At 36.2% G+C, this 13,100-nt stretch overlaps 1 protein-coding gene across 5 annotated transcripts in view; it reads left to right on the forward strand.

The window, feature by feature from the left end:
* The first annotated feature begins 1,513 nt into the window (after positions 1–1,513).
* LOC116774845 (protein Skeletor, isoforms B/C) overlaps positions 1,514–13,100 on the forward strand; it is a 31,801-nt gene continuing 20,214 nt past the window's right edge. For all 5 annotated transcript variants that reach the window (XM_032667621.2, XM_061524078.1, XM_032667622.2 and 2 more), the window contains exons 1-2: positions 1,514–1,648; positions 9,894–10,031. In XM_032667621.2, coding sequence (XP_032523512.2) covers positions 1,612–1,648; positions 9,894–10,031 — 175 coding nt within the window. In that variant the 5' untranslated portion in view covers positions 1,514–1,611. The remainder of the gene's footprint in view (positions 1,649–9,893; positions 10,032–13,100) is intronic.

Genomic DNA, 13,100 nt, shown 5'->3' on the forward strand with positions numbered 1-13,100 from the left:
ATATAAAATAGTATTTCTTATACAACTTGCAATGTAAATATGTAATATATAAAATTATAACATCAGTAATCATAAGGGAGACAATCTCTAAACGTCGTAACAAAGTGTGCATTCTTAAAATGTTCATGGCGCCGGACACTTTCACTCCTCGACAAAGACGTGGGATGACATTCACTGCGTCCTATTGGCACAGTAAATTATTACTGTTAGCTTTAACATAGGCTTGACGATATTAGGACGAGGTGGTCGCGTGCGTTAGGTAGTATTGTTATATGCCATACAACCGCATCGTATGACATTAGAATCAGAGTCTTCGATGTTTTAGGATGATATAAATTAAGATCGAAATGAAAACAAATAATGATCAGTACTGTTGGATGTGGGTACTTACTTACATAACATGAAATAAAAGTACAGGATGGTAAAGATAAGTTGTCTTGTTTCGAAAGATGATACAATGACTTACTTTATAGCGAGTTGTTAGGTAAGCCATAAGTGTAGTGCAGTTTAGTGTTTCATAACCGAACAGTTGTGAGACCTACGACTCAAATATTGAGTTTAACTATTTCATATACATCTACATGCGATGTTTTTAGGATAGAGAGTCATTAAAGGAATACATTTGGTAATATGTCTTTATTTCACTGCTGAGCTATGTTGAAAGATTACTGAGAACTTCGAAACCTAGGCTATTTTGGAATTTATAAGTAGGCGAAATATTATCTAGTCATCGGTAGAACAAAGCGTGAATTAAATCGCAATCATTACGGTTTAAGTTCGAGAGGTATTATTGAAGATTGAACTAGGGATATGTTTTCATGATAACACTAGGTACATCGATAGTTAAAAATATACATAAATAGTTAAGGAGATGGATCTTTGGAGGTCATGGAGACGATTTATTTTGGACATGTCACTTTAAGAACATCGCCTCTATTATGATCGCCTTCATTTCTAAGATCCTCATTCTCTGAGGTCTAAATTAACAGCTTTATAAATAGTTTATATAAAAAAAATTGTCGTTCATTCTATGACTACTTGGGCATAACGTAGGCTCTCTTAAGCTTTTGGCCGACTATCATATTGTACCAACAGTGACTGTATTTTGTATCAAGACTGACATTACATATTTTGTAACGAATGAAATGTTCACGGTAGAAAAGGTACCTCAAAATCTTTTAATTCGTTATTGTACCGTATCTCGTACCGTAGCTCAAACTAAAAAAAAAGATCGCTTTGATTTTCTAATGACCGTGTGATCAATCTGGCAGGTCAATAATTAAGGTTTCAATAATTACACACGCATTGGAACTCCTTGCTTGTATTCTTGGACAACTAATTCATTGACACCCATACATAATGATAAAATATTCCAATGGTTTCATCGAGCTCTTCGTAATTAAATGAATGTAAGTAGTGTCCCCTCTAACCGGCCGCGGCAGTGCGTTGCCCGTCCGTGTACCTCCTTCGAAGTCCGCCTCGCCTGTGTGTCGTGTGCGCGCGCGCAGCTCCCTGTCAGTCTCAGTCGGCGCGCGGCGCACCTCGCCTGTCACCTCCTGTAACACCTCGACACCTGCCGTTAAACCTATTGTAGTGACGTACTGTTACGTGATGCGGTTACAAGCAGCATTAGCGCTGCTCCTTTTAGGTGAGTGTTATGATATTTTTTTTACTATTTATTAAAACCCAGAATTATAAAATATTGGCTGAAACATATTTAAATGTTAAAATGTTTATTCAGGTAATATTTTTTATTGTTATTTTTTTCTGCCTTTGATATTTTCATATTCCATCCTCAACTTCCCTTCCATTTTGTTTTCAAATAAGGGACTAACCATTTTTTTATGAAAAAATAATATTTAATTTTTAAAATTTCTAAAATTTGAAAATATCAGGTAAGTGTATTCAGCAAATTATTATTATCCAAACTCTTGATGCCAAAGACAAGGAGGAACATTTGTATGTCATAATTATAATATTATTTATATAATACACATAATTTAAATAATTAGTTCAGATATATATAATGTTTTTTTAACTAATGTTTAAATTTTTCTAAAATCAAAATATATTTTTAGGAGTTTCTGTTTGCGTAATCTATAAATAATGATGTAAACGTGGAATGATTTCCTCTCACATACAAGTACTAGACATATTTTCTTAGCTTATTAAACGATTTCACTTTACATAAATTAAACAGAACCGGCTGAATACGAGTTACACTCGAGCGAGAAGGGTTCAGCATCTCTAGAATACTTTACATTATTAGTCCAAACATTTAAATTAAGTAACTATTGCTATTGATTGATTGAGCCATTGATCGAGTATTACGAGTAGTTATTTAAAACTTCAAAGAAAAAACTTTGAAAACGCGAAGACCCTGAATATTAATCTAGTTAGGTATATCATAATATCAATATATATTTTCTTGTTTGTCTCTGTGTCAATATCACTTTCTACGTTTTCGTCAGAAACTTCACAATAAACAGTATAACGTGTTGGGCGCAGAGCTGAACTGGCGTCAGAAAAACGTTACGGGTATTTAAAATGGCAAGTCGATGAACCGCAGCGACTGAAGTCAGTTCAAATTGGGATTAAAGTAAATTAATATGTTAAAGGAATTATTATAAAGAAAAGCTTTTTCATATTATATTTTATAACGTATTGTATGTACATTATAGTTGTCAGTAGGTACGGTCCTTGTGATGTTGTGAGCTCAACCAAACTTCTGGATAATAATGAAATATCGATTTGAAGTTTCTACACAATTAAGATTTTAAACTGCTTGTGGTTGTTTACTCGAAATCAAATTTTATAATCTTGTTTATCTTTATCGTTGGTAATGTTCCATAAATCTTTCGCTGTATGATCGCCGAGTTAGTAGACAAGAGGTTGATATTTTGTTGGTTGGTTGGTTACAATAATCTGTTGGTTGGTTGGTTACAATAATCTGAGGTAGGCTTGAAATAATAGTATAAGAAAAATTAATAAATATTAAAATAAAATGCATCGTATGTTGCATACACAATGAAACTCGGTCATATAATAATAATCGAGGTCTTTAGAAAAATATATTAAGCGAGAGAAGTGATCGTGTCCCAGTCTATCGTTGTTCCTAAGTATACCCTATATACGTATATGTTTCTCCTGTCACTGTCGCCGCGGAGTCGTCGACCAGAGGTTCCAGTATCGGCGATTAATTTAAAGGTTGTTGAAACATTCCGCCCTCAGGATATTAACTAACTTGTTTCTCGCGGAAGTTGAAAACTTGTAGATCGTACTAATTACCAGTTGCTTTAACTGTCTTCTCTAAATTTAAATGAACGTTCAGTGATGAAATTTAATTTTGTAACTTTTCTTTATTTACGACTTATTTCACTGTTTAACTTTTGATTCCTTTCCAATATTAATTATTCGTCGTTTTGGTGGGAGGCAGTAGGCACGTCATATTCTAAATAATATTTTTTTTTATTATGTAAATATTAACGCTAACGAAGTCGATATGCCTAATCGAGGGCTAAGATGATAAAATAAACATGGTGTTGGTAATATGATGAGCTGGTATGTGTGATGAGTTTAGTGTGTCGTTGGCACGGGTTACTTAAAGGCCCCCGTTTCGAGTCGCAGTTGCAGGTTGTCCCTGGACCCCATGCTAATGAAAAATGGTATGACTTATTAAAACGAATAAGACAAAAATATTTTAAGACGAGATATATACTGTTTGTTATGTTAATTAAATACACTAAATCGTGTAAGAAGTTATATTTTGGAGGAAACAAAAACCATCCATTAAAGTCAAACCAGTGTCTTGTCGCTTGTTGTAATGTGAATATCATCCAGACGATGCTCGCTGTATGGAAATATGATGCTGCGGTCTCGAACACGAGCCTGGGACTGCTCCGATGAACACTTGTGACATATCATAATCTATACTAACGACTGTCGTGTGTCGTTAGACGTCGGGCTAACATTATAATGTGTATATTTAAAGTCCTACCTCCTGTGTCTTTCTAGTACGTATCCGCTCTCGCTCACCTCTTGACCCGTGTCATCTGGCGCCAACATTCCGCCTTGTGTTTTTGTGTTGTGTCGGCGGCTGGAACTGATATACATTAATTTCATACAAAATCTATTCCAACCTGTATAACCGCTCTGTTCTCAGACACTGAATCCTAAATACTGCGTTTCGTTCATGCGACTGTTCGATATCGTTTTTAAAAATGTTGATTATTTGTCATACAAGTGTGTTTATTTTTTACTTCGAGATTATGAACGAAATGACGTAGAAGTCTGTATGTTTATGACTGTGCACTAAGTTCTTTAACTGACTCGATTTCGCGATTATTCTCAACTGTTTGATGACGTTATAAAAGAAAGCTGTAGCATGCCACGGGTCTAGATTTAGGCTACAAGTTTCCTCTCGCTCAGTGTGACAGACATCGCCATCCTAAAGTAGATTTCTGTTGTAACAATCAGAAGTGGAAAAGAAATGAGTTCTTTAATTTTTTTCCGTCATGACGAGGTCTGGATATAAATTAATATACTTAAATGACTAATTCGTACAGAGAAAGTTTTATTCCATCCTTACCATAAGCCGAGTCAGTCTGTATGCCTGTACGTAGTAGTGTGTATACATTTACAATAATCTATTTCATAAGTTATTGATGTTCGGTGACCTTCAACTATCGTCATAGCGACACCTTTCACACAGCGACAATTCATTCTCACAGGAATAACGAACAAAGAATAGAAAGGAAAAATACAGAGACAAGAAACTACAACACGTTTCGAACTTACTTCACATTGTCGGCGACGAAATGAAATCAATCAATCTATGACTGACTTTACAAACAAACATCGACTAGAAAATATCATGAGATGTATCGAGAGCGATCCGGTAACGACGTAACGGTTCGATGGTTCGCTTTACATCGCTCCTCAGAAACAGATACAAAACTAGGATCAGTTCGTGAGCCGGCGATGTACGAGGAACGCATTCCTTAAAACCAGTGGGTCAGAGGCAACGGTACTTGCAGCGGTTCCCCTCATTATATTGGATCTCGGTTTGTTTCGATAATTCGTTAGTTCCGATGGCGACGACTCGAGAGGGTGCAGCGACGGCGGGAAAAGTCACCGGGAGGATGGGTGGACCAGAGCTTGAATGTACTTTTAAAAATATAATAACAGAGCATCCAGCTGTTTGAATTCATCCGAGATTTTTTGCACGTTTAACTTTAATCTTTTACGAAATTAAAAAGACTGTGATTTTTACGTCAGTAAATAGTCTTCACTTACTCTTAAATGTAAACGATCTCATAGAAAATGAAAGTCACTTAAGGAATTCTTTTAATCTGCGTTTAGTTTAAGAGATAGTTTGTATTAAAGGATGTGTTCACATTCAACAATCCAATGAAAGTAAACATTCATGGAATTTGTCAAAGACGGGGTCGAGAGGTCCGTGCAACAACATCACAAATATTCCATATTGTGCGGACATAGAGCGAAGTATAACGACGATCACACAGACCGACAGGTTCATCGAAAGTAATGAGAGATATAAAGAGAAAGAGACAGCAGCTTAGAAGAAATATTCTTACTCATGCTTAAACTGAGATTGTAATCATTACATTAAAAAAAACATTACCACGTAAATGGTTACATTTGAATGTGGTACTTGTGTTGCGTAAATGCCCACATACATACACACACAGAAAAACACTTACCCGTGAGAACTTCTCTTACGAAACTGTGACAGTAAATATTCACGCTTCTCGTGATGGGAACATTAAAATAATGAAAACATACGAAGGAATATAAACATCGGTTAATACGACGGCGAAAAAAATAGTTCAAATCTAAATTTATTATTGTAATAAAAGAAGTCTGTAACTAGATAACTTTTATAATAACCGAAAGAAAAAAAAAGAAAAGCACGGATATATTTAAAAAGAAATTGTCTAACAAGCCGAGTTCCGTAAAAACTACACTAAAACTTTGCTTTCCGCGTCGACTCGGGTAAGTTGTGTGTCTAGAATAACGAATATTACGGAGAGAATTGCTTCTATAAGAGAAGAAAAATAAAGGAATGTCCAAGCAGATCGTTTAGAGTCGGTAATCTGTATCGAAATTATTTGTGAACGTGACAGAGGGACGTCGCGTCGCAGTGAAAGTATGAGAGATAATCAGAGATAATAACGACATACGGCGTTCAGAATAGCGTCACTGTTCATTAGAGAGAGAGCATTCGTGCGTTGAGCATAAAAACAATTGAAGACATGTTGCGGCTCCGAGGCGAATACTATAACGCCTCTCGTGAGTCGACCGCTGCGGTGTTTTGTGGAAGTCCTTATATGAGAGGAATTCCAAGCCAGAACACTCTGCAGTGATTTCTGAATGAGCGTGACCTTTTACTCGAAATTATGTAGAAGTTAATTCTAATAAGTCGGGTTGCTCAGACTAAGATCTATTGAAAGTAAACGTAATCCCCTCCTTCTTCTAGAATCAATCGATAATCGTTATTTCAACGGTCCGGTGGAAACTGGAACCTTCATCACCACTCTATTGATGTCGACTTTGTCAACTTTAGTGACATGTTGGCATCTGGCGGAGCTTGGACTTGGTGGTCCGGCCTGCATTGCTCGGGGAGGCTCACACGCAGCTCAAGACGTGCGCTGGCTGATGGATCAATATAATGTATTGACATTAATTACATGTAGGATGGTTTACAATTATTGAGACTAAACACTTGTCGCCATGTTGTGACGTCATCTTCTGCTGAGACGAGGTCAGGTCCGACAGATAAAATGGTCAACTTGTGTGACTACACCAGTCAACATATTTTAATCTCAATACAAACTGCGATGATGTATCGTATGTTATTGTAAATAACAGGAGCGCGTTGAAGTCTTCTGTATTACGATCGATGCAGTCACTATTAACATTCCTGACGCGAGAAAAGAAATTATGCATATTAGTTATTGTCCGAGCCTTAAATATAGTAACTAATGAATTTTATAATTATAAATTTTGTAATGAAATACATCGACACATATATATTAGAATAATGGAGTTAAGGAACAGTTTAAACGACAAATTATATCTGAGTCTGTGTCATTGAAAGACGTCGGGAACTGCAACAGGAAGGCGGAGAAAGTAACCGAGAGGGAAAAGGCGACCTTCGCTGAGAAAAAACCAACAACGGCCGAGATACATTCAGAATGTAGATAACGTGTCTTGATGACGTCTGTGAATATAAAACAGAATAAAAAATGTGTGAACGGCATGTCATTAGGCCATTTTATTTTATGTTCTTATAATAATTGGAGATTACAATATTACACAGCTGTCATTACGTCAGCTGTGTAACTTTCTCCGCCATCCAGATACAATGCGCCTCGTGTGATGGATGGTTCGGTTACTTGTGCTTTTACAATACACTGCCTATATATTAGAAGACATTTTGAAATGTCGGTTTTGAACTACGACATTGATATCATCAGATTTGTTTCGTATATCATCATGTTTAACTCACTCAGCGGTCTCTCTTCATTATTAAACTTTAGTTTATATTCAAACGACACAAATGAAGACACATAATTTTGATTTAAAAGTTAACTTGAGGTTTGTTAATAAATCGGATTTTCATATTTCAACTTTTAATTTGAATCACAAGAATTAAAGCGACTTCAGGCTTGGAAACAAAATTCTTCCACTATATGCTAAAAATTTTGTAAATTTCATAAATCAGTGTTAATTCACAACAACACAGATAAATGAATAGTAAAATTATTATTCTTTAAAATATGTATTTTACCAAAAATGTATACGGTCTTGTTTCCTACATCGGAAGTGAAATGTAAAGTTTTTGATGAACATTATTGCTTGTTTATTATTTCTTGAAATAATTAAAAATCATAAAATAATTTTTGTGGAGGAGGCGGTTTGGCTGACGAAAACTGCTGACTTTATAATGGAGTATTGTCAGCTGTCACGACGAGAAAACTCAGTCAACGTGCTAAGTGAGCAAATGAGCGAGTGGAGCACTCACTGTACTCACGACTGCACTGAGACGTCGCTCTGACTTGAAGCGCTTCACGATGTGTCACGCTGAAGTTTAAAACGATTACTTGACATTATAGATGTTCTACTTCGACGGTAGGCTCCAACGTCAATGTAGTGTACTTCAAAATTAAGAAACAAACATTCTGTACGTTACACATTAAACTAAAAAGATGATATTTTTTTATGATCTTCGTTAATAGGAATCATAAAAGAGATAATGGATTTAAATTCAAAAGACGGATGACTTTTAGACTTCGAGGACGCGATGTCTGACGTCGGGAATATCGAGAACGTACGAGTGACAAAAAGGTACTCGTTAATAGTTGAGAGATGCAAACCAAAATAAACTTTATTTAACTCCATCAAGAGTCTCTAATCCCCTGAACCACGTAATATGTTTCCCTTTGACCATTTACAGTCGCGTTACTATCTTCTGAGCGTCTTCTAGATGAAGCAATGTTTTTATGTAACTCGTTACTTAGAAGTATTCAAATAACGCGTGTGTGTAATTATATTTTAATAAAAAGACCACGTATTTAAATATTAAAGAATTCATTTTCCCTCCGACAACGCACAGATATTACAATAGAAATCTAATATTATAGATGTGTGTGTAATGTTTTTCACGTTTAAGTAATATTGAGGTGCTAGTTGAATTAAAATTCAAATATAAAATGTGTCAAGAGTTAATGGACTTTGAGTTACATTATTATAATGTTCGTTACCTGAGCTCTGAGGAGTGTCTCCGCGTGTTGTGAACGAGGCTCGCCTTGGACCAGATCTCAGCCCCGCGTCGGACGTGGCTCCACTCGCAGGCCTGACATTATAACATATCATATCACACTAAACATCTGACCTTCGTTATTTATAAAGCGATTTGATTTTAATTATTAATAAACTAATCTTCAGTCGATTGCAATAAATAGTTTCAGAATTACTTTTTAGTAATAGAGATAATCTTCATGTTTATTGATTTTAGATAAATAAATTGCACAAATGATATATAATTTTGAAGCGACAGTTGAAATTTAATTCCGTCTTAGGCAAACCAATTTTTCTTAATAAGGTTAAGAGATTGTCCCAAAAATCTGTTCTGTTCCAGTCTGCGACTGATTGTTTCGTGAAGTCGCGTGTCATCAGCTTAAAGAACAGAAAGTAGAGGATAGTTGATGACTTTAACATAACTTAGGAAATTATATCTGACAAGATCTTAAACAGTAACTTCATCAGAGGAGGAGTTGACATTAAACGTTGAAGTACTAACTTGACACGTTCACGTTTTAGTGTACTTATATGTAATAGTTCAACTTGTTGTAAGTAGAGCACGCGGCGCCCTCTGGCGAGCCGTTCCAATAACCTTTAAGGAGCGATCGGTCACGACAGCTAGAGGTCAGGCGACGATCACTCCGCATGATATATAACATGGCTTTATAACATATATTGGCTTGATTTAATATTAAAATATATAAGAAGGTCACTTACTAAGAATAGAAGTAGAGACTTTTACCATTTCTTCATATAAAGTTTACGCGTCTGATTCAGTCAAAGATGTTTTGATGTTTTAAAGTATATTTCAATTTTAATATTGGTGGAATTTTAGCGATGACTTCAAAAAACATGGAGAATAAGATAATATCTTCACAAAAAAAAGAACAGGAAGAAATATCTTTCTGTTAATCGTTTGACTTCATTATCTTTGTATTGTTTTTTTTTCACTTAATGAAAGAAAGTTCCCAATAACATTTTAGTATTGTGATTTGCCCTAAATCCTCATGACTTACTGTTGTTTTGTTCTTTTCAATGTATAAGTAATATATAATGTTGTTCCCCAGGAGTGGCGCAGGCCCGCTACCACGGGAAGGAGATCGGTCCTTTGTCGGAGCTGCATCACGGAGTACGAGGGAGAGTGTTCGCCGTAGACTCCAGAACTCTGTACCTGCACGACTTCACATACGACGGAGAGGGACCAGGTCAGTTGTTAAAAATCTTCATTAATTTTTTTTTGTTAATATAAGTATTGGCAAGAAAGAATGAAAGAATGAAAATATGATGTCGTTATAAAATAGTTTTCTATCGCAATACTTATAGTTATGTCGTAAGTTTTTAATCAGTTTTAGAACGAACTAGGTTCAGATTTATCTTGATGGTTTTTTTTATTTGAAATAAAACGTGAAAAACGAGCTTGTTGAATGTTCAGTTTGTTTCTGAGCAGTAATTAGATTGTGGCGCCGCCCGCCGCCGGCCGCTGGGCGCATGGAACTCCACTCATTCTAAAACTACCTCCAGCTCGCAACAAACACACACTAATGAATATTCTACCTGAGGGTTGCTTCACACTTGGTCGATTAATATTCTCTTATATGTACTCAAAAACTCTAGGATGAAAGAAGTCAACAAATGTTATGTTTCCATGTATGTGTGTATGTTTGCTTATTTACAAAAGTAGGGTTTCCATGTGGTTTTGCTAAAAGATTATATCCTTAGAAAACTTAAAACAGATAGGAATTAAATTTTATTATTGTATATTCTCATTTTCAGCAGATAATATTGATCTCTTATGGAGTCTGTGTATTTCTTCCCCGAGTAGTGAGCGGATATGTGTTGTGTCGCAGTTGTAGCAGCGCGCTACACTCGTCCTAATGAGAACATAAGTCGCCGCAGCATCCCAATACCGTCTCTATATGAACTCGTATAAAATCTAAAATCCCTCGAAGCATGTTAAAACAGTTAACCGAACCTCAAATCTCGGGATATATATTCTGAAAGATACTATTAGGTAATGAAAGTTTTACAGCGAACATTATTTGTCTGTCATAGTAACAGTGGACCAGGACATTATGTAAGATATCTATTGAGGTTTATATTTAAAACAATAGTTTCAATGTTCATTAAATGTACATTTTATTTATAAAACTTAAATGTAAAAAAATCATTAATAACTTTATACTGTTTTTTGAATAAAATTATTATTAGCGTTTACACAATATTGAGAAAATATAACCTCGCTGAGATTTGTTTAAGGATTTTAAGTGTTTTTTACTAGGTTTACACATTTTTTTACACCTATCAAAATATAGGTACATAAATATTTCAAAACGTTGAATTGATACTAACGATACTCGGTGGACTCTCCGTAAGATGTGTAAGAATACTGATGCTAACGTTTTCGTGTGTCATATCTCTGGTATATCCCTGACAAGTACATTAGTACACCGCTCCCACCACAATCTTTGGATAAACTGAGTCAAAGTTTATATCATTATTTTCATGTCTATCTTATTGAAGATAATTAAAAAGGATTGGAGTAAAAGTTGAGAAAGTGATTCATCAAGTCCATCGCCTTACTTAATGTATAAAACCTTTCCGTCTTCAACCTCACCTGCATTCCGATGTAATTTCCCCGCGGACCATTTCAATGTCTCTATTAATAGAGACATTGAAATATCTCGCTAAGAGATTACTCTTAGCTGTAAGATCGGACGATGCATTTTTAAAAAATAATAGCACAGAATTCCTGTCTTAGACCTATATATAAGACTTCAAACAGACCAACACTAATTCTGTATTTATATGTGACCTTACAACGCCACTTTCACAAATAATTTGGTAAGGATTAGGTGAGAGGTCTACACAGTTGTTATTATTAATTCACATTGTGCTTGTTTGTTATCAAAACATCGACAATAATCATTCAAGAACAATTTAATGACGACACAGTAGTTGCATTTGAAATTATAACATACCTGTTGAAATTATCAAAGAGGACCTTCAGTCCTAGAACCTGCCAGTGTTGGAAGTGCATCGCATGCAAAGGCCAAAAAACAAAAGACAACTCAACAAAAAACCATTCGACATGGTTAAAAATTTACCGACAGCCCCTCAGGCACTCCAGGCCCCTAAGACACCCCAGGCCCCTTAGGCACCCCACGCCCCTAAGGCTACACAGGCCCCTCAGGCAAACACCAGTAATCAGCCTAGCAGCCGACTTGCAGCTAGTCTGTGACTTCGCAAGTCTCAGAGACCCCGCGGAGGTGCAGGCATTCGCCGCCAAGCTGAAGGCATCTGATGGCAATCCTCAGGCCCGGCCCAGGCAATCCCAAGGCATGTTGAGTGTCATGGGAACTTTCCATTAAAAGTAAAGATTAGGTGTCCCAGACACTCCTCCTAGACCCTGACAATAAACATATGACCGACAGCACAGATAAAAATGTCCTAAAGACACACTAAGACTTCATATACACACCCATCGCCTTCACCGGCGAAGACGAGGTCCCGTTTGTTACACGTCACTCCGGCATTCTGCCGTCGGGGGGCGTCATGCAGTCCCATCACCCGATGCCATCCTCCTCTTCAACGACGTCCTAAGCCGAGGTCCGGCCTCTTAGAGGTTTCCTTGGGACGGGCGTATCCCCCGTCGGACCCTTCGGGTTCGAATTTAACGGGTTGGTCCTATCGGGCCACCCACCCCTCCCGGTGACGCTGTAAAAGCCAATAGGGCTAACAGCAACAGACAAGTAGAAACTAAAAAAAATATATAACAGACAAGGAGTATATACTCTAAAATATATAAATAGACTCGATGCAATTTAATATAAAAAGCTGATTAATCGGTTGAGTCACGTGAGAGGCGCTCGTACACTGATATATGTTCAGACGTTTTGAAAGACTTTTATTATCATATTACAACCTTTTCTCCTAACGACACAGCACGATCATTGTTAACTTTTTAAATTCATTTTGATTTCGACAATTTTCCGTATATATTATTCTCGCAGACGTAATATTTATTTTAAATCCGTCCCAAGAACCGAGAGTTCAATAAAATTGTCAATAAAATTTCCACTTAAAAGTCCAAAGTAATACTTCTTCCCCATACTAATGAGATCACTATAGCTACATTCAGGAAGGATTATTTTCCAAACCTCGAGGTAGGATTAGATTGAAATAGTAATGAAATTTAAATTTCCTTTCCTCGTAATATCAATTTGTAATACGCATTTAGATCAAGAAAAAGAAAATGGAATCAATATTCTTCTCAT

Source organism: Danaus plexippus, chromosome 23, assembly GCF_018135715.1.
Source record: "Danaus plexippus chromosome 23, MEX_DaPlex, whole genome shotgun sequence".
NCBI classification, from domain to species: domain Eukaryota; kingdom Metazoa; phylum Arthropoda; class Insecta; order Lepidoptera; family Nymphalidae; genus Danaus; species Danaus plexippus.